This window comes from Ranitomeya imitator, chromosome 2 (genome assembly GCF_032444005.1).
Source record: "Ranitomeya imitator isolate aRanImi1 chromosome 2, aRanImi1.pri, whole genome shotgun sequence".
Lineage (NCBI taxonomy): Eukaryota > Metazoa > Chordata > Amphibia > Anura > Dendrobatidae > Ranitomeya > Ranitomeya imitator.
Window position 1 is genome coordinate 144,372,812 of NC_091283.1, and position 23,554 is coordinate 144,396,365.

The 23,554-nt window shown below is 42.9% G+C and overlaps 1 protein-coding gene across 1 annotated transcript in view; it reads right to left on the bottom strand.

Annotated features, from left to right (window-relative positions):
• Positions 1 to 23,554, bottom strand: part of AR (androgen receptor) — a 427,211-nt gene that overhangs the window by 12,075 nt on the left and 391,582 nt on the right. Inside the window, exons 5-6 of the mRNA XM_069747353.1 lie at positions 17,643 to 17,787; positions 577 to 707 (exon numbers count right to left, since the gene is read on the bottom strand). Of these exons, the coding sequence (XP_069603454.1) occupies positions 577 to 707; positions 17,643 to 17,787 (276 nt within the window). The remainder of the gene's footprint in view (positions 1 to 576; positions 708 to 17,642; positions 17,788 to 23,554) is intronic.

Here is a 23,554-nt window from a genome sequence, read left to right on the forward strand (position 1 = left end):
TGTGGACTACGTTGGAATCCTTGGACTACTTTGGACTAACATTTTTTGGATTAATAAATTGGTGTACCAGGGAATAGGGGAGTGTTTCTTAACGCTCCAGACCCTCACACAGGGTCTGCCACACAGATTTCCTCTATCCAGATGACTGATGAAGGTCAGGTATTGACCGAAACGTCTCATTTTTTCTGGAATTTCTTCATTCAATAAAAAAGTTTGTGAATACACCTATACGAGTGGCAAGTATTTTTACATCACAGCTGACTGATTTGGTTATCCTACTTGCTTACCGCCAGAATTCCGGAAGGGCTGTGTTTTTATAACTACTTTATCCCTTTAAGCTAATGCACAGGCTCCTCCAACCTGCTGTCTTAAGTAACATTCCTATACTACTGCCAAGACATATTTATTTTATTTACCGTTTACATTTCTTTGGGAAATTCATCCATTATATGAATTAAAGTTAATAATTTATACATTTGCAGCAGAGGGAACGCTGTGAGCTAAGCTATGCTGGCAGGTTCCAGTACATTAATCTTCTTATGAAGTTGACGCTATCTGTAATACTGCAATACTCACTAATGCTGAAGAGGAGAAGAGCCTTCATACAGAGGAACTCCTCGGGCGTGATCTGTAACCAACCGAACTCTTGCGAAAGATGACGCATCCGAACACATTGGCTGTACATGCGGGATTTGTGCATGCGATACCTGTACAATGACATGGGATTCAATGTTAAAGGCTGCAAATCGCAATTTCAAAACTATACTGTAGGGCAAAATGAGTGATCCTACGGTGTTATCACAGCCCTGTACAGGCTCGCGTTGTATGGAGCTGCAATTCATCCCTTTGGGCTTGGATAGATCCCTGTGTGCTTCTCATTTCATATGGAGATTTCTTTACAATTCTGTATTACGCTCTGATAAACTTGTGCAACATGAAAGAATCCAAGTGATTAGGATGCGGGACCTCAAGTAGGTCTAATATAAAAGCAGACATTCATGGACCTTGTGGTGGTGTGTAAAATAGTGTAGGAGACCTCCAGGTTACCAGATAACACTGATAAATGGAGGGCTTTAGTATATGGGGGATTACACTCCAGCGTCTGACAGCCGTGCCCGGAACCAGCACTGCCAACTTGGGTTTTTACGTTTTCAGGACCCCTTAACAAATAATCACAGACAGACAGTATTTTACAGACACATTGGAGAACCATAATAACTCATTATGATTGTCAGATATCTGTGTCTACAGCCCAGAATTCTGATAAAAAGCATTCACTGGGAACTGTAAAATGATGATAATTACAGTAATAATGGTAAAAATTGATTAAAGTTCACGGACTCCTCAAAATTTTTTTTTTTTACGGAAAGGGCAAAAGGGTGCCCTATTTTTATGGACTGTTCTGGAGTTTCTGGACTGTTGGTAACCCTGCCAGGAGCCCACCAGTAAAACTCATTCCGGGACCCACTCTTCACGCATATATGCAAATATTTCCTGACCCTCATGCACATATAACAGGGAAATACATCCTACAAATATTGAAATGGAAAGTTTGCTGCTATAGATGAGCGAATGTGCTGGGATAAGGTGTTATCCGGCATGCTCTAGTGCTAACCGAGTGACTTTGGCATGTTCAAATAATATGTTCGAGTCCCCGCGGCTGTTTGACAGCTGCAACGCATGCATGAATTGCCTGACAAACGGGTAATCTCCGCATGTGTTGTGGCTGTCAAACAGCCGCGGTGACTCAAACGTATTATTTGAGCATGCCAAACTCACTTGGTTAGCACGGAGCATGGCGGATAACACCTTATCCCAGCAAATTCGCTCATCACTATTTGCTGCATTTCCATCAGTTTTACCCCAAAATGTTACCTTTTTTATATATACCGTAATTGTAATTTTTTTTGTCATTTTTAACAGAAAATATCAGGGACTTTTGAACCTTATAATATTTGTTGTAAAACAAACTATCCTTGTGGTATGATAATGTTTTAGCAACTGGTTAATCAGATCATAAATGTCAAAAAGAAGGAAAGGGAGTAAACACCATAGACATAGAAGAAGGCTAGGAGGGGAGGATGAATGGTAGGAATAATTCATTCTCCTATGTTACTAAACTCTTAGATATTAAATGGTTAGAAGACCCCAGAGAGTGTCACAAGGGGACCAGACAAGATTACACCTCACCATGATGTTGTCTTTCGGAGCAGTACGAAATTCAATACATCTAATATCTTTGATCAGCACATAGATCAAACGTGGACAGGGGAGACGATTGTTTCCAGTGATGGCTATTAGACGACGTGCTGCTGTCACTATATGTGGAAGGAACCTGTCGGGTCTTTTGGAAATAGATTGTGGTTGAATATTGTGAATGGTTGTGTGGTTGTGTGCTTCTGCAATAAACAGCACTTTTATCCACACAACTGCAGGCTGAATCACATCAGTGAACTTTTTGGTCACATTGCAGTTCTGCTGCGAATTCACCCCTAAAGGGAACCTGTCATATTGAAAATTTAAATTTAAAACTTTTATTTGTATCCATTGACATCCCTGGTGCTTGTCTGCATGAGTCCAGTCTTCACTGTATGACTGTAGGAGAGTAGGACCGCCCACTGGACTACTATGTATACAAACAGGAGATTATAACTAGAGGACTAGGTGTCACTTGCCAGGCGATTTAGATAAATCTGAATATTCGGTCTAGTCTTACACTATCCCACAACTGTATCTGCAGTCACTGTAGCCACAGTGACGACCATGGGTAAAATACAGTAAGGCGCACTCAATGCTGCCAATTACACATTTTTTGATACTTGGCAGAGATGCCGCCAGACACATAAGAAGACAAAGCGTATAGAGACTTTTTTCCAAAAGTAAATTCTCCAAGAGAAATGTGGAGAAACAAAGTAAAATTCTTTTTAGACTATTGATCTTCTTGGCAGGTTTTTTTTCTACAGGATCTCAGTGTGAGTTCACAAACTCTACATTTTGCTCATTTTTTGGTTACAGATTTTTCTAATTATGTTTTTTTTTTTTAACTTTACAAAAAGAAACCCTCATTGCGGCTCACTGAAATTTCCCCACACTTTCACAAATTCACAAAAGGATTTTTTAACCATTTATAATAAGTCTTAGAGAGCCAATGATCAAAGCTCTCCACTAACATTCCCCCCTGCATGGATGGAAAAATGACGTCATGTAACTCCATCACCGACGGGGCCGCCAAACATTCAGAAGTCAGAATGGTCTATGTTACTGTTGTCAGCGTTGATCACCCCAGCTCAAACACAACAGGCCGTGCACTGTGACTGTACAGTAGGGCGATCGGCAAATGCTTCCTCGCTGCCCTACTGTGTACAATATGGCGGCACCAGTGGAATTAGATGATTCATTATTTCCTGTAGCATCGGGAACTGATGATCACGTGACATTCTGTATTGTGGTCTCTTTGGATGAAGGCAGTAATAGATGTATTGCTATAAACGAGGGACCCTGGCAGGGACGAATTGGGGCTGAAATATAGTCCTGGCATTTGAAGTCACACAGACCCATGCTGTCCCTGTCCCCAAAAACCAGCTGGGATATATTATTAATATTACCCTGCGTGGAGGAAAGCAAGATTACCTGCTGGGGTAAGTGACGGAGTCAGCAACTTTGTGCTCCATCACAACTCTTAACAGTATGAGTGTCTTGAGGACTCAGATTCTGCTAACAACGTAGCAGATAAGGTGGCTCACGACCAGACAGGCCCTTCTGGCATTTGCCAGCATTGCCATAATGCCAGTCCAGCACTGGACCCAGGTTTTAGCACTGTAGTTAAAGCGGTGGTCCACTACTTAGATATTGGTAGTCTATATTTTGGATTGGTCATCAGTATCAGATTGATGGTGGTCTGACACCAGTTACAGCCACAGATCTGCTGTGTGCAGCTTCAATAGGACCTGAGCTGCAGTACCTGAGAATGATCAATACACAGCTGTCAAAGTCATGGTGTTTCAGCTCCGTACACCCTTTACATCTGGGCACCATTGGAGCTGCACACAGCTTTCTTGCAGGTGATGGACATAGGACTCCCACTACAGTGCCATTAGTGAATTGTGATATACACTATTGGCAAAATTGGAACATACATCATCATTGAATTTCGGTTTATCATTCTGTCCCATTGCCACATCCAGCCGCTCGCCATGCTGTCTGCCTTTATTAACATTTGTGAAAGAATGGTTCCTTCTAAAGAGCTCAGTGAATCCAAGTGTGGTCGTGTAATATGATGGCACAGTGTAACAAGCCAGTTTGCGAGATTTCTTCCCTCCTAAATATTCTGCCATCACCTGTAAGTGATATTATTGAAAAGTGGATGGAACCACAGCAACTCAGCCACCAAGTGGAGGCCACCTAAATTTACTGTGGGGTCACCGAGTGCTGAGGAACAGAGGGCAATAGAGGTGCAAACGCACTGCTGACTACATAACTGCAGAGACCAAACCTCCTCTGGTGTCATCAGCACCAAACTGTGCGCCACTGGATCAGGCAAAAAGTATTCTGTGGGATGACAAATGTCACTTCTCTATCTGGCAGTCTGATGGACAAATCTGGGTTTGGTGAATGCCAGGACAAATCTGGGTTTGGTGAATGCCAGGAGAAAGTTACCTACCTGAGTGTACTGTGTCCAGGGCCGCCATCAGGGCATTACAGCCGTGACTGGCGTATGGGGCCCGGCGAGCAGAGGGGGCCCGCATCGGGCCCCGTCTTATCTGCTCACTGGGCCCCTACCGGCAGCCGCAGGCTGAACCGGGCCCTTAGCGGCGGCCAGCGCTGCAGCTGTTTAACGGCGCGCTATTGACGTGCGGGCCCGCACCCGCACGTCGATAGTTAACAGCCGCCAGCCAATCTGAGGCTGGCAGCTGACGTCAGCCGTAGCGTGCAGGTCGCCAGCGTCTGACGTCATTGTCAGTCGCCGGCGAGTGCACGCTGCAGCTGCGTGGAGAGAGCAGGAGCGCGGCAGGTAAGCAGTACTTGTTTTTTTAATTTTTTTATTGACAGCGGCGATCGGGAAGGGGGGGGGGGCCCGGGGCAGTAAAGCTGGACACAGGGGGGCAGAATGCTGGACACATTGGGGGCAGAATGCTGGACACATTGGGGCAGTAAAGCTGGACACAGGGAGGCAGAATGCTGGACACAGTGGGGCAGAATGCTGGACACATTAGGGGCAGAATGCTGGACACATTGGGGGCAGAATGCTGGACACATTGGGGGGCAGAATGCTGGACACAGGGGGGCAGAATGCTGGACACATTGGGGGGCAGAATGCTGGACACATTGGGGGGCAGAATGCTGGACACAGTGGGGGCAGAATGCTGGACACAGTGGGGCAGAATGCTGGACACAGTGACAAGGGCAGAATGCTGGACACAGGGGCAGACTGTGAGACCCAGGGGCAGAATGCTGGACATGGGGGCATGGTTGGAGACATAGGGGGCAGAATGGAGACATGGGGCATGATTGGAGACAAGTGGCAGGATTTTAGACATGGGGGCATGGTTGGAGACATAGGGGGCAGAATGGAGACATGGGGCATGATTGGAGACACTGGGGGCAGAATTGGAGACAGATCGTGCAGGATCATGGGGCAGGATGGATACGATGGAGACAGATGGGGCAGGATGGAGAGATCACATGGGGTGATCATATGGGGCAGGATGGGGAGATCATATGGGGCAGAATGGATACTCATGAGGGCAGGATGGGAGAACATATGGCTGACGCCAGGAATGAGACACACGGTGGCCAGGATGGGGAATATTATTACCATCGGGGCTAATTTAGGGATATTATTACTGCAGTGATGTATTTATTTTATTTTTTGAGTATACTGTTTTAAATGAGGGGCGGTCCTGTTACTGTGTAGACTGACACTATGTCACCTCTTTTTCTTCATCTGGTGTAATGTAGAAGTTGGGAAAAATTAAGTAATGTATTCTACAAGCAGAGCTTGAGGTAACTGTGTTATTTCCTGCAGAGAGAAGTCCTGGCTGGATGAAATGATGGCGGTCTGTGCTGGATGAAAGATGAAGGACTTCACCTAGAGACGTCACTGGTGAGTCAGTGTGTTACCTATACACTGACACTATACACTGTATACTATATACAGAGCTGCTGTGTATAATTTCACTAGTGATCACTGTATTATCTGTACACAGACACTGCATACTAAGTACAGATCTCCTGTGTATAATGGCACTTATGGTGATAGTATGGTGCTTTTTTTTAAATTACTGATCAGAATTGTAGTATTCAGTCACTATGTGGTGGTAATATGTGGTCTGGACATGGTGTTGCGGTATTTGTTCCTTGTATGTGATATTATTCGATCACTGTGGTGGTAATATGTGGTCTTGATATGGTGCGGTGATATTTGTTCTTTGTATGTGATATTATTCATTCACTGTGGTGGTAATATGTCATCTGGTCATGGTGTAGCGGTATTTGTTCCTTGTATGTGATATTATTGGTCATTTTAAAAATTGAAAAATAAATAAAAATATACCTAAATTGTATTGAATATTTTAACAAATATTTAATAGGTTACAGTAGAGTAGGACCCGGCCAAAAGTGTCTACCGTGTTATGGTGGCGGCTTAAAAAATCTTTTGGCCAAAACAAAAGCTGCCGGATATATGTGTGATCTGGTGATGGGAACTGTTAATGTGCGATAGGTGAGAAGTGGAGTTTTTCCAAGAGAGAGCGGTGGGACTGTGGACAGTTCGAGGGGTGGAGCCTGGAGGCGGGGCTGGGGTGGAGCCTGGGCAGAGTCTCAAGGGGGCCCCGAAAATTTTGCCAATATGGGGCCCCGAAATTTCTAGTGGCAGCCCTGACTGTGTCAACTCTAACGTTTGATAGAGGAACGATAATGCTATGGAGGTGTTTTAGAGAGGTTCTAGTGATCCTAATGATTCAGCATACATGACAATTTGGACAATTGCAGCCTAAAGTTGGAACAGTTTCAGGAAGGCCTTTTCTATTTGAGAATGACTGCGCCCCAGTGCACAAATTAAGGTCCACAAAGACATGGTTTGGTGATCAAACACTTAAAGCGGTTTTTAGTTAGTTTTGGATTGGTTTCAGCCACCATATTCTGAGAACCATAGCTTTTTAATGTCTCTACTTGACAAAAAAATGAAACAAACTGACCCACAGAACAAATCTACCGAATCTATGTGAGGTTGCTTTCAGCTAACACAGCAGTCACTCTTCTGAGAAGGTTTTCTACAAATATGTCTGTGGGAATATTTGCTCATTCATCCAGAATAGTATTTGTAAATTCGGACACTGATGTATGATAGGGTTTGGATGGTAATCTCCATTCTACCTCGTCCCAGAGGTGTTTTGTGAGGTTTGGGTCAGACTTGTAAGCAGCCCAGTCAAGTTCTTCCACACCAAACCCACCCAACCATGTCTATATGGGCCGTGCTTTGTGCACAGCCATGTGGGAAAAGAAGAGGGCCTTCCCCAAACTGTTCCCACAAAGCTGGAATCATACCATTGTCCCAAGCATTAATGTGTCTCCTCTCTGGCAGGAAAGGGCCTGCGCCAACTCCAGAGAAGCAACCCCAATGCATTATCCCTCCTCCACCAAACTTTACCTGTTCTGGAATTTGTCAAACTCAGACTGGTCCATCAGACTGCCAAAAAGAGAAGTTTGATCCATCAGTCCACAGAACACAATTCCATTGCTAGAGTCCAGTAGCAGCTTTACACCACTCCATTCAAAACTGGCATTGTGCTTGGAGATGTAAGGCTTGCACACAGCTGCTCGGATATGGAACCCAATGACAAGAAGCACTGGACTCAGTTTCCATGCTGATGTAAAGAGGAGGTCTGGACTCTGCAGCTATTGAGTCACCAGAGCGCACTGTACCGATTTGCTGCGGTTCCCAAACACTTCCACTTTTCAGTAATACGACTCATAGTTGATTGTGGATTATTTAGGAGGGAACAAACTTCTCATACTGACTTGTTACTCGGTGCCACCATATTACAGGAGCACGCTTGAATTCGGTGACTTTTTTTTAAGAAGGAGTCATTCTGTCACAAATGTCTGTAAAGGCAGACGGCATGGTGAGGGGTTGGATTTTATATACTTTTATCCATATAGTGTGTGTTTGCTTCTAGCTATTTACAACAAAACTGTAAAATTCTTCCAGGTAACGTAGTACATCATAGTATTACGTTACTCCCACTTTTTTTATTTGGAATGGCCATCAAAGTGTATTCCCATTAAGATGTCTGTCGGCAGTGCGGTACAAGCCCAACACAGGAAATGCAACAGATTTTTCCCATATTTCAGTTAGGCATTAAAAGCAGACTGTGAGTGAGTGTGCCAGGTTTGCCAGTCTTCTATGTCCGTAACTGTACAAATGTACCGATAACCAGCACAAACGTTTACACCTGTTGGTTTTCTACACTTGATGCCCGGAAGGCACTGAAACGCGCAGTGAGTAATAAAGAACCTTCAAAGAATCTCGCAGAATGACATCTCTTTCCAGCCAATTATTAAACATGTTTATATCCTGTTTAGATAAATTTGACAGAAGACATATGTATTACACAGAGGGCACAAAATCCCAGACTTTGGTATGGGGGTAAACAGATAGGTGATGGCAGTGACTAGGCCTGAAGTCCAGGATTTGTAAGATACATCACTGGTTTTATGTTTATCCATAAAATGTGACAACCGACTATGAAGAAAGCCTTAGAATTATTCCATAACCTATATTACATTCTTACTTTTTCGTCTTATTTTATAGTGTTCTTATAATACTGATTACACCATCTATGTACTTTACTGAATTTAATATACTAGTTTGATCTGTTTCGGTGCGTCCATATTTTCGGAAGCTGTTGTTCCTGCGCAGGGCTGAGTTGTAAATGCCACACTCTATGCTATTTTCTTTTCATATTATATTACTTTCTCCTTTCTATGTTCCTCACTTCACTCCACACATAATATTTTTCCCTTTCGCTTACTTCTTTAACGACCTGCCTCTCTTAACTCTTCCCTAATCCTCTGTCCTCAGCTTCTTCACACACACTTGGATTTTACAGTATGTTACTTCCACTCCAGCTTCCTCCTGAGTGTGCCAGGATCTGCTCTCTCCATCTCAAACAAATAGACCAGGAGGCAGGCCTCTGAGCAGGACATCTGTCTAGGCACCCTTGCAGCAGAAAAACACACATACAAAAAATATGGACATACATATACACAATCTGCACATATACAATTTTCAACATTGAAACGGCAACACCAAGAAGTAAAGGTTGTGGAAGTCTTGAAATCACAGGATGGATAGACATGGTAATAATACTCAAATGATTACAAAATGGAAACAACATTTTCAAAACCTGTTGATTTTTTCCATATTGAGTATGAGAGCCACACACAGAAATACACGCATTTACACACTTTAGGATGTGTGCACACGTCAGGATTTTTTCCTGACAAAATCCTGAGATTTCTGCCAGAAATCCGCGTTTTTTTTTTGCGCGGATTTCTCGCGGAATTTGCGCGTTTTTCGCTGAATTTTTGCGGATTTTTTTTTTTCCGGAATGTCCTTTTTGCTTAGAAATCCGCAAAAAATCCGCAAAAAGATAGGGCATGTCCGGATTTTTTGCGGTATGCGTTTATTTTGCGGAAAAAAACGCTTACATCTGCACAAAAAATGCGGAATGCATTCTAAATGATAGGATGCATAATTTTAGCGTTTTTTATGCGGATTTATAGCGTTTTTATAGCGAAATTCCGCAAAAAAAAAACGCTAAAAATCCTGACGTGTGCACATACCCTTAACGTGATATTAATGACGTTATTAACTACTTTCCGACATGTAGCATAATAGTACTCCCATGTTGGACTACCCCTGTTTGGTGCAGGCTCTGGTGCTGAGCCTGCACAAGGCAGGTGATCTATACAGCTGACATGTGCCCGCAACAGCCGCGGGTGGAATCGAGATCCACCTCCGGCTGTTAACTAGTTAAATGGGAAGAAGGGGAGTAAAAAACGGAAATTAAAAAATTGAAATACCCTTGGTCGTAAGGAGTTTACAACAGTTGTCTGAGAAATGTTCTGCTTAACTCCTTAGTGACCTCCGATATGACTTCAAATTGACCTGAGATACATGTGCTTCTCACAAAATTAGAATATCATGAAAAAGTTAATTTATTTCAGCTCTTCAATACAAAAAGTGAAACTCATATATTATATAGAGTCATTACAGAGTGATCTATTTCAAGTGTTTATTTCTGTTAATGTTGATGATTATGGCTTACAGCCAATGAAACCCCAAAAGTCATTATCTCAGTAAATTAGAATAATTAACAAAAAAAACACCTGCAATAGCTTCCTAAGTGTTTAAAAATGTCCCTTAGTCTGTTTCAGTAGGCTCCACAATCATGGGGAAGACTGCTGACTTGACAGATGTCCAGAACACAGTCATTGACACACTCCACAAGGCGGGTAAGCCACAAAAGGTCATTGAAGCTGACTGTTCACAGAGTGCTGTATCCAAGCATATTAATGGAAACTTGAGTGGAAAGAAAAAGTGTAGTAGAAAAAGGTGCACAAGCAACCGGGATAACCGCAGCCTTGAAAGGATTGTTATGAAAAGGCCATTCAAATATATGGGGGAGATTCACAAGGAGTGGACTGCTGCTGGAGTCATTGCTCCAAGAGCCACCACACACAGAAGTATCCAGGAGATGGGCTACAAGTGTCACATTCCTTGTGTCAACCCACTCATGACCAATAGGCAATGCCAGAAGTGTCTTACCTGGGCCAAGGAGAAAAAGAACTGGACTGTTGCTCAGTGGTCAAAGGTGTTGTTTTCAGATGAAAGTCAAATTTGCATTTCATTTGGAACTCAAGAACAAGAGTCTGCCGGATATAGAGGCCCATTCAGAAGGTATACAATAGTAGAAACGAATTTACAAATAATTCTGCTGCGTAGCTGGTCAAGAAGATATCCAATGGAGATGATGGTGTTGAACAAACAGCAGTTTTAATATTCTATGCGTTTCAGAATTAAACTCCTTCATCAGGAAAAAACAAAGTGTTTTTTTTTTTCCTGATGAAGGAGTTTGTTCAACTCTGAAATGCATAAATTAATAAAACTGTTGTTTGTTCAACACCATCATTGTTAGGGCTAGCGGAACACACCAAATAATAAGATGGAATAAGGTGCGTTCGCAGCCCGGGGTCCACCGTGCAGAGATGGAACCTGCTGCCAAGTAATGACGGACTATATGGCGGTACAATGTGAATATACACACGGGTTAACTTCACCCTGTGTGAAGGAAGCGAACCCTGTTGCGTCACAGGGCCGCAGTACCGCACGTAACAAAACTAATAAATAAATAGCACGAGAGTGCGAACTGTGCCGTACTGGCGGACGCCACTAACCACCCTGACTTGGGTTAAAGAAGCGCTCTAATGGCGCGTGGCACCATACTGGCGGTCACAGCAGTAGGCGCTGTTTCGTGTCTTAATGCTGTGAGTTCAGCCGGGTGCTAGATTGCAGCCATACACCTTACGCGAACAGTCATACACAAGGGATGGGTTTTTTAAGGAACGACTTGCACTTATCAAAACACACACGATTACAATTGTACACTAGCGCATGGCCGTGCGGTCATGCGAAGCTTATATAGCTGCAGCATATATAGGACCTTCCAATAAAGGACCAATGGGAAGCTGCCACAGAAGTTTAGCACCTTCAGGACCTTCCTGGAGGACCAATGGGAACCGCTGCAGCATCTGAGCATGTGACCCTCGATCTCCAACGGGAGATCTCACCCTGGGCATGCTCAGAAGGGAAAAAGCAGGACTTAGTCCCAAAAGCGTCTGCTCGCTGCTGCCCAGCACTGGCTTCAATGGCAGAAGCAGGAAAAGCAGCAGTAACCCTATGCACAGAGTGAGACTAAGCAAGACGCTGGGACCGACGTCTCCGCTGAGCAGACTCCACTGCGGCTGGAGAAGAATGGGAGACCGCAGCAGAGATGGTTCGATTCCCCCTGTGCAGAGGCGGGAACTCGACACCTAGCAATCATCCCCATTGGATATCTTCTTGACCAGCTGCGCAACAGAATTATACGTATATTCCTGCTTTAACCTCTTGGTGATAATGGCTGCAAGACTATGGCTTTTTGCACCATTTAGGTAAAAGAAAATATATGCTTTAAATACTACTTTTAATTGAGCTAATTCCTGAACAAAGATTAGCACACTGTGAAGAATGATCTGAAAGGAATGAGTATCTAGCACAGTAGTATGATAGTTTCCTGCTTCTATAAAGGTGTTCTAAGTCTTTTATGTTGGGCATCTGTGAAAGCGTATTAATACTAAGTGGTTACCGTGAAGGCTGAGCTGTTACTGATGACTGATTTCATTTTCATGCAATTTTTACAAGGAAGACAAAGATTCCAAACAAGATTTAGATTTCTAAGTTTACACCCAGGGTAGTATAAGATGCCCAAGTGAGGTAGTTGTTCACTTGCGGTAGAACGTACCCGCTCTCCTCTTTAGTGCAGGTCACCACCCCCTGGGGATTCTTCCTCTTGGGCCAAAGGGGTCTAACCCTGCTGGCATCCGGGTCCAGAACATGATGTGGAGCTCGTGAGCTAAGAGTCCCACATCGGGCTGGGGCATCACCATCCATTGAAGCGGCATCAGCGGCGGCAGCACCGGCTCTCGGCTCTGGAACTGCTTCCGCTATCCACGGGCTACCCACGGCAGCCAGGGGGGTAACAATTTCCTCCATCTCCTCATCACCAGCGCTCTCCAGGCCGCAATACAGCTCAATCACATCCCAGGAGTAAGAAGCCATCTTCAGTGAGAGCCTCCTGCAGCACGTCTCACCTCTCGCTCAACACAGGGAAAATGTCGCCAAACACCTTCCGATAGCGTGCTTCCTTTGCGCTTGACTCCACCTCTTCCTGGGCCGAATCTGTGACGTGACAGCAGCATCACACTTCACTCTCGAGGTTTCCACATCCAGCCGCATCCCCTAATAGCGCACACGTTCACACACAGCGGGCCACATCTCACGCTACACCACGCCTTCTTCCGGAACATACATACTTCGAGGCAGGCCTTTCTTCACCAAACCCAACCTTCTTCCGCCGGAGTTTCTTCTTCTCTTCACTGCCACTGTCGCCATTTTGGAATCCATGCTTTGGGCCGCCAACTTGGGACGCATGTATTCCGGTGCTCTTCTGTCTGTGCCATAAGCTGTATCTTCTCTGCTTTCTTTGTGCGAGGTAGTCGCATCCTGCCGACTACGCCAAATGTAAGATGCCCAAGTGAGGTAGACGTGGGCGACCTTCGGTCCTCACTCACTCTGGAATCCTACAGAAAAGGTGTATCTTCATCCTGTCGTGCTGCTGTGTATGTGCAGCATACCAGGCCATTTCTGACTCCAGGAATTCTTCCGGAACCAGGGCAGCAAATAATCCAGGAGACATGTGGTTAATAAAAACCAAACTTTTACTTTGAAAATGGAAATCTGTACACTATTTACAAGAAGTTTCAAGGGATAAGGCCCAACATCTTGTCATCTTTCCCACAAGCACCGGATACAGCTTTAGCTCTGTTTCTCGGGATAGGTGGCACATCCCCCTCTTTGGCTTTCCTATCTCTTGGGGACCTTCCTCACCTCTAGCAGTATATCTGGATTGTAATACCTTCTGCCCCATGTGGTCTGAGTACATCTTTTCCTGTAGCTTCACATAATCTGAGTGTGTCCCTGGCCCCTGATGTCCATTTCAAGGTTGTCCTTGGTCATTAAACAGAATCACAGGGAAGGGTAATTTTAGCAATCCACTGCCCTGAATATTAGGCTCACATGGTCCTTAGCAGCCTTAAGTCCTGCTGTATACTCACTACAGCCCTCGCATTAACTGACTGTCACTAACACTCAATTCCCCCTCCCAACTGGGCTGGCCACTTCAGTTAACCCTGTCCCAGCTAACTGCAGCCCCAGGGTAGCTTTACCACATATAAATGCATAAAAACGCATTTAACCCTTGAGCGCCATGTAGTAATCCATTAGCTCCCACCACTGTTACAGTAGGTGGAGGATCACTAGGGAACAGGATGGAGTCAGGAAAGAGGATGTTGGCTTTTGTGCCAACTCATGAAAGTGGTATATAATTTTGAGTGGAGAAACATATTGAAACACTGATACATTTACTGTAATCTTTGCTTTGGCAATAACATAAAACTGGACAGAAAAAAAATCCTGTTTAATAAAAAGTTTCTTATAATGACAGCAAACACATAGGGGGAGAGGTACTATAATAGTCTTTAATTTAAAGGTGTTATCAAAAACATTTCTAATGTCCCCCTATTGGTTTAACTATCTGTTCTCCCCAGTACTGATCTCTGCTGGTTCAGAAAGGTCACGGATCAGTCCTGCCCGCAATCTTGCGGCTTCAGGTAACGTCACATCGGCAGTGCAGAGTCTTTTCTTGTGCTCTGTTCTGTCGACAAGGCGTCACTGCCGATCTCATGTTGACTCACAGCAGGCTCCCCACTGCAAAACTGAGCCCCATAGAGAAGAATAAGCAAACTACTGGATAACCCCTTTAAACAGCAGAAAACCAAAAAACAAATGCAGAAGCTGTGCCACGTTTATCATAATGGCGCATGCTCTGTGATAGATTTAATCAATAAATTTGGCGCATTTTAACCCCTTGCTGACATATAACATTTATTTACGCCATATGTCAGGTCCCCTTCTTTGGCGCAAGCACAGAAATTGAGATTGCATCATTGCTGGCAGATAATAGCTGTGATACACAGCCAGGATATGCTGCTGTTAATCATTTAAATGCTGCTGTCAATCTCTGGCAGTGGCATTTACAGCTTGCAGCCTGAGGGGCATACTGTTCATCACAATTGTGGGGCGCCAATGGGTGGCTATCACAGTCTGCTGCTGTCTCCCCGTGTCATGACAAGTGATTTGCTGAAACCCATCCTGTGGTGTGGCTTCAGTGAATATTCATTGTTCTTATAGCATGCACATTTACATCTGCCGACTTCCAGCACACATCATACTTACCTTCCCTGCGCGCCCTCGCTGCATCTCGTTCCGGTGCCAGCAGCTCTTCTGGCTGAGCGATCACGTGGCCCCACTCATTAAGGTAATGAATATTCACCACTCTCCACTCCCATAGGCGTGGAGTGAATATTCATTACCTTAATGAGCAAGGCCACGTGACCGCTCGGCAGGAAGAGCTGCTGGCACCGTTACGAGATGCAGCGAGGGCGCGCAGGCAAGGTAAGTAGAATGTGTTTTTTTATAGGAACCATGCATACAGGGATAAGGAGCCATGCATGCAATGACAGGGATAAGGATCCATGCATACAAGGACACGGACGGGGAGCCATGCATACAAGGACAGGGACTGGGAGCCATGCAAACAAGGATGGGATGGGGAGCCATGCATACAAGGATGGGACAGGGAGCCATGCATACAAGGACAGGGAGCCATGCAGACAAGGACAGGGATGGGGAGCCATGCAGACAAGGAAGGGGATGGGGAGCCATTCAGACAAGGACGGGGATGGGGAGCCATGCATAAAAGGACAGGGATGGGGAGCCATGCAGACAAGGACGGGGATGGGGAGCCATGCATACAAGGCCAGGGATGGGGAGCCAAGCATACAAGGGCAGGGATGGGGAGCCATGCATACCAGGATAGGGATGAGGTGACAATGCATACCTGGCTTATACTCGAGTCAATAAGTTTTCCCAGTTTTTCATGGCAAAATTTGGTGCCTCTGCTTATACTCGGGTCGACTTATTCTCGAGTATATATGGTACATAGAAAATTGGAAATGCATTAGATACTTGTTTCACCAGCTGTAAAATTATCAGTAACAGAGGAGCTATTTATGTATATATTTTGATTAAATCTACAAAAAAATATAAGAAATCAAATTACCCCTCCTTTTCTTCATTAAAATGAATAAAGAAAAAAAACAAAAAAAACAAAACAAGATGTGTTATCACTACATCCGTAAAAGTCTGATGTGTCAAAATAATGAATCCAATTAGTAAATGCAATAAAGAGAAAAAAGTAAACATCAGAAATGCATTTTTTTACTCAGAAAAATGCAATAAGAAGTTATCAAAATGTCATATCTACCCCAATATTATATAAATAGAAATGCCATCTTGCCACAAAAAAAAGGCTTTACACAGCTCGATAGATGGAAAAATGTAAATGCTACAGGTCTTGGAAAATGGTGATTGATGAAACTTTTTTGCTACGAATTTTACCATTTTTGTTTTACCACTTAAAAAACAGCAAAAAAACACAAACACAAAACTATACAAGTTTGGTAGGTCATTTATACAAGTTAGGTTCAGGTCACTTATACAGTACAATGAACGTTGTAAAAACAAACTCAAAAAGACAATTACAGAATTCTGTTCTTTTGCACAATTTTGCCGCATTTGGAATTGTAAAAAAGACATGTCTCTTGGCAGAATGAGAGGGAAAAAAGTGAAATAAAAAAAAGGAGGAGGGGGTTGACGCTGATTTCTCACTTTGTTGCTGCATCGTATGTTTTGCTGTAATTGCAGCAAAAGCAGCAGTGCACTGGCAGCCTAAAACGTCTCCTTGCCAAACCATTTTTCTAGATCCGTTAATAAACCAGTTTTGTAAAGTGCACACGGGGCCCGATTCATATTTGCGTCACTTTTCTTTCTTTATTGCAGGCATTTCGCTGATGTTTTTTTGCCAAATTCATCAAATTGGAGCACATAGTCCAGAAATTTTACACAAAGTAGAAAATTGATTCTTTTTTTCTCTGCCTGCAGCCGTTTTTGCAACTTTTTAACGCAAAATGCATAAGTCGCAAATGATGAATCTGGTGAAAACATCTGGAAACCCTAAATCTTGCCCACGGCAGTTAACTACAAATAAACAGGCGACCATATACACTGCAGAACTGACTTAAAAGAGGCGTCAAATGGAATGATGAATTAGGTGTAACCAAAAAAAGGTGCAGAACACCAAAAACTCACCAAAAAACAGGCGCAACTGCAATAATGAACAGGGTCGCAGTGTGTAAAATGCATAATAGGTGTACGCTGGTTTTGATGGCGTAGCGTGAGACAGAATTCCAGCCTATTTTGCATAGTCCATCTGCCCCATCAGTCATGGTCTACACGACACGTAAAGTGGTGCAACTGGCGAATATTATTACCACAGTTTCAACTTAAAATGTGCCAATCTTCTCATGGTGGCTCGTGGTGGATAAGAACTTTAGTGCATCTTTAAAAGCACTTATCTAACTTTACACTACCTATTGGCTGCATTAATTTACACTAATATTTTGCTGCAAAATTTTGACGCAATTTTGACATACAGCATAACCTGTGAAGTCCCTTTCCCTCTAACGCTCGCCTTTTCTCCTAATCCACGCCACTGGTTGAGTGAATCAATATCCGTTGTCAAAACACAAAATAAATGCGGTGCAAAGCAAGTACGGTAGATAGTAGTGTGAATTACTCCCATACTGTAAATCCCCGGCAGTACGTTGGAATGCTACAGTGCAGATATATGTGTACTTACTCATTGAACACCAGATCTGGAGCAAAGTAAAGCATTCTAGAGTTGACATTTTTAAAGGACCTCCATCCCATGGCAAAAATCATAAGGCCCATCCAGGAGTACTGTATGACTGTCATTTGGTCACTTACATGCAGGTTACGGAAACCTAAAATATGCAAAGAAAACAAATGTAATATCTTGCGGTTACTAATCACAAGTGAACTTCATTCAGCAGAGAACAAAGCATTTTGTACTTACCGTTACCGCCTGGGCTGAAATGGAGACCAATGTGTGCCCGCTATGAAAAGCCTTCATTTACATATTTTTCCCAGAAACAAGACACATAACACTCATCAGATGGAAATATACATGCTGTGCTACCTCAAGCTACATTCTACCAATAGAAGCAAGCCATCACTAGCCCGTACTGAAGGTCTGAGCTGGATTGCTAGCATTCATACGTCTGTGCTCTCAGTAGGAGAGTGAAGAACGCCCTATTTGCCTAGATGATATCATAGAATTGAATATATAACATTTGGCTTATGTAGTGCTGGTATCTGAGACATCCTGCAATACAGATGTTGTGATGCAGTAAGGGACAAATGCCCCACGTGTCCTACAGAAGCCCAAAGAGGAATTTCACTTTGCACTTACATAAATTAAGACCAGGTGGACACAGGGCTGTTTATGGAGCATCCATTTAAAGGAAGTATCAGTAGGATCAACTCTCTTAAGTCGTCTATATAGGCATATAGGTCATAGGAAAATGATAAAATGATACCTTGATATCTGGGATCCGATGTCTTATTCCGGAGAAATCCATGCTTTTCTTAATATGCAAATGAGCTGTTCAGGGCTATGGGCCGGATACTGATCTGTATGAGAATCCAGAGATTGTTTTTAATAAATGGAGGCGTTACCAGTGTGATATGTAATGGCCGCTCTCCGCTCTCCTGATCTCACTGCGGAACAGTGTGTGATTACAATTGACACATCTGGAGGTTCCTCTCAGCTTCTGCTTCCAGCTCACAGGCAGACAGTGCTACAATACAGCAGAGCTGTGAGAGCTGCAGCAGATGTGTTTATAAGAAGATGAAGTTCAGTTTTACTGTTCTGTGTTAGTTACTTGTCTCACACTGGTAACTCTCCTTATATTTGTAACAATCTCTGGAGGCAGATTCTCATACAGATCACTGTCCGACCCATAGTTTGGAACATCTCATTTACATATAAGTAAAATGTGGATTTCTCTGGAATAAAACATCGGATCGCAGATATCAAGGTATCATTTTATTCAGTTTCCTATGACCTACATGACCATATAGACAGATTAGGGGGGTTGATCCCACTGACAGATTCCCTTAAACAAAACACGAGAAGTCCTTACTTTATGGGACATTCACATGCTACACTGGAGAACCACCTTTGAAAATCACATGCAGTTCTAATGGGAGATTGTATTATTCTACTGTATGCATGTCTTTCTTTTTACATGTGAAACACATTCATCTCATTGATTTCACTTACCAAAGATGTGAAACCAATTAGCGGAAAAGCAGGTTGCGGTTTTCAACTGTGGTTTTTAGATGTGGCTCTTAACTACATATCAACTTTCGAATGAACCTATCCTCCATTCCTCAATTTAGAATCCGCTTCTGGCTTTGACATAAAAATGACCAATCGTCTTCACTTTTAGTTCGGACAGACACCTTCACGGCAGCAGCACTGCAGTGGCAGTCAGTTGGAGTAGTAATACCGTCACTTCGCACTAGCAAAGCTTTAAAATCAAGGGAATCCACTTTACCTTTAGTAAATGTTATGTCTTTTACAACCCAATGAAACTGATAAAATATTTTACAATACTGCTACTATTACAGCACACCATGAAGTGATGCCCAGAACAGGCTACATATTGAGTATAATGACTTTTGGGATACAATCATTTCCTTTTTCACCATTTCTATCAATGATCTTTGTATACACAAATAATAGTGCATTGTGTTTCTCTGCTCATTCACGTATTGCCCCTATGAAATTATATTATCTTTCGAAGTAAAGCACAAGTTTCTGTTTAATCAATTTACAATACAATTTACAGTATTTACAAGTTTCTGGAAAGACGTTACACATAAAAATAAGACCGTGATCATTATTCATGCAAAATATTTTGTATTACATTCATCAATTCCTACTTTTATAAAAATATCTGTGCATTAATAAAGTAGGAAAGTTCTACAAAGTCTTTCGGAGCATATGTCCGTATATAGTCATGGCCAAAGTTTTTGGGACTGTCACAAGTTTTCGTTTTCACAAAGTTTGCTGCTTCAGTTTTTATAATGGCGATTTGCATTAACTATTGTGATCAGATGAATTACAAAAACAAAATACAAAGTCATTCCTGGTCATGACAATTAGCTTACCGTAATTATAAAACCCTCAATTTCACTTAATTTCAGAGGCCTGGTACGAAGGTGTTATCACTAGCTTAGGTAAAAGCGATAACATGGATAATGCAAGTGATATAATTCTGTCATACTAATTGATTTTATAAGAGTTTACTGCTTACTTTAAAAAGGGGGAAGGTGCTTGAAATTATTGTCTTTTTAAATGATCCATTGTTACCTCCAAACAAACGCGTGCAGTCATCATTGCTTTACATCAAAAAGGCTTTGCAGGCAAGGACATTGCTTCTTGTACGATTGCCCCTGAGTCAATCATTTATTGGATCATCAAGAACTTCCAACTGTGCCTAATGGCACTGCCATGAATAAAGAATGTTATCTACACATCATCCAAGAGCGACTTCTCCCAATAATCAAGGAGCGATTTGGTGATGAACAATGGATTTTCTAGCATGATGGAGCAGGATGTTCCAAGGCAAAAATTATAACTAAGTGGTTCGGTCCACAAAACATTGACATTTTGGATCCATGGCCAAAAAAACTCCCCACATCTGAATCCCACTGAGAACCTAATTCTGCCCAGAAATGCCCTATTTCACATTTGAAAAAGAAGACTTTACTTATGGAATCATTCTCCTTTTAGGGGGTAACTAACTGAATATAAGAACAGTTCACAAGTTTTGTATGGGTGCTTTAACATTGCATTCTGGCAACCATTCAGTGGCCCCATCAGGGCTTATATCCAAACACCCTGCAAAAAGGGATTCGGTTGTATGCTCCAAAGAGGCCAAATACTATAATGGTGCTGGCAGAGCACCTTGTCTCATACGCAAGATAAAAATATTGTGACACATAACCTTACTCATTATATGCAATGCAGTGAGACAATCAAAGGCTATAGAGCATCATCATTCTGAGGCTCCATAGGGTTTGAGCAGCAGCTAATCCCGAATCCCGCTGTGCTCTGTGAGACCAGTGATTATGATAAATGGTGACGTCAGTAATGCTACTGATGTCACCACTCATCAAAATAGCTGGGTCACAATGTGCTATGCAGCGGGAGACAGGAGTGGCGCTTTGAGCAGTAGCCACTCTCGCTGCGCTCCGTGACACCGGCGACTGTGATGAGTGGTGACGTCAATAACGTTAGTGACATCACCACTCATGACCATCGCTGGGTGTCGCAGAGCACAGCTGGAGCCGGGAGCGGCTGCTGCTCAAAGCCCAAGGAGCCGAAGAACAAGGCTCCATAGCCTTTAATCATCGGAATCAAGGAACGACATGGGAAGCGCTGGACTACATCTGAACAACAAGGGAACTTTGGTTTCTAATAAATTGGTAAACAAGAGACAGTCTCTTGTTTTTTTTACCTTTTTATGCTTTTCAGATTTCCATTTGTGGACTACATTGAATTCCTTGGAATATGTCGAATTCCCTGGACTACATCGGACTTGCATAGGTTTTTCTTATATAATTTAGTGAACCATGGAAAGAGTCAGGGAGTGGTTTTTACAATAAAATATATATGCGTCTCTTTTTTCTTTTAACTTACTGGGTTAGTAATAGGGGTGTCTGATAGGCATTACTAACACCAGTGCTTGATGTCAACTGTATTTTTGGACAATTCACAGCTGACATCACCTCCAATTATCCCAATTGCCAAAGCACTGAGGCTGGTTTCACACTTGCGTTTTGAAACGCATGCGTTTGAAAAAAAAAAAACGCATGGTGAAAAAACGCATGTAAACGCATGCAAACGCTGCATTTTTTAGACGCATGCATTTTTGCATGTGGTGTAAAAAACGCGGCGTTTTGATGCGTTTACATGCGTTTTTCCATGCATTTGCGTTTTTTAAACGCATGCTGAGAAATGTGTGACAGCTGCCAATCATCTAAATAAAGTAAAAAAAACACTATAAACATAAATAGCTAGGGTTAAGGTTAGGGGTAGGGGTAGGGATCCTAACCCTAACCCTACCCCTAACCCTAAAGGGATCCTAACCCTAACCCTAAAGGGATCCTAACCCTAACCCTACCCCTAACCCTAGGGATCCTAACCCTAACCCTAGCCCTAACCCTACCCCTAACACTAACCCTACCCCTAACCCTACCCCTAATCCCTTTAGGGTTAGGGGTAGGGTTAGGGTTAGGATCCCGTTAGGGTTAGGGGTAGGGTTAGGATCCCTTTAGGTTTAGGGGTAGGGTTAGGGGTAGGGTTAGGATCCCTTTAGGGTTAGGGTTAGGATCCCTTTAGGGTTAGGGCTAGGGTTAGGATCCCTTTAGGGTTAGGGTTAGAGTTATGATCCCTTTATATCCTTTATGGTGGGCGGTGGCATATCAGTGTGTTTTCTGGTTCTTTAATATAAAAACGCATGCGTTTTTAACGCAAACGCATGCAGTAAAAAAACGCATGCGTTCAGAAACGCATGCAAACACGTACACCAAAAAACGCATGCGTTTTCAATGTTAAATATAGGGGAAAAAAACGCATGCGTTTTTTGTGCAAAAAACGCTGCAGACAAAAACGCAAGTGTGAAACCACCCTAAGGCACCACTTTGTCAGCAGCTACAAGCTTGCATTTTTAGGCTGGGAAGGGCCCAATAACATTGTGCCTTCCCAGTCTGATAATATCAGCTCTCAATTGTCTGCTTTACCTTTGGTGATTATCAAAAATAGGGGGATTTTTTAAAATTATTTATTTATTAGCTTAAACCAGGCTAAACACCCTTTAGTGCCACTTGAAAGGGACTAAAAGGTGCAAATGTATAATATGTACAGTGGCATGTAATAGTTTGGGCATCCCTGGTCAAAATTACGGTTATTGTGACTATTTTAATTATGTTGAAGGTGAAAATATCTCTAAAATGCCTAACGGTAAAGACTACATAGTTCCTATGAATTTTAGGAAAAAAAAATATATTGTCATATTTTACATTTTAAAAATTACAAAACGGAAAATGTGACGATGCAAAGTTTTGGGCACTCTTGGCAATTTGTGTGCTCAGATAACTTTGACCAAGGTTTTGCTCAGATAACTATGACCAAGGTTTCAGACCTTAATTAGCCTGTTACATAGTAACATAGTAACATAGTTAGTAAGGCCGAAAAAAGACATTTGTCCATCCAGTTCAGCCTATATTCCATCATAATAAATCCCCAGATCTACGTCCTTCTACAGAACCTAATTGTATGATACAATATTGTTCTGCTCCAGGAAGACATCCAGGCCTCTCTTGAACCCCTCGACTGAGTTCGCCATCACCACCTCCTCAGGCAAGCAATTCCAGATTCTCACTGCCCTAACAGTAAAGAATCCTCTTCTATGTTGGTGGAAAAACCTTCTCTCCTCCAGACGCAAAGAATGCCCCCTTGTGCCCGTCACCTTCCTTGGTATAAACAGATCCTCAGCGAGATATTTGTATTGTCCCCTTATATACTTATACATGGTTATTAGATCGCCCCTCAGTCGTCTTTTTTCTAGACTAAATAATCCTAATTTCGCTAATCTATCTGGGTATTGTAGTTCTCCC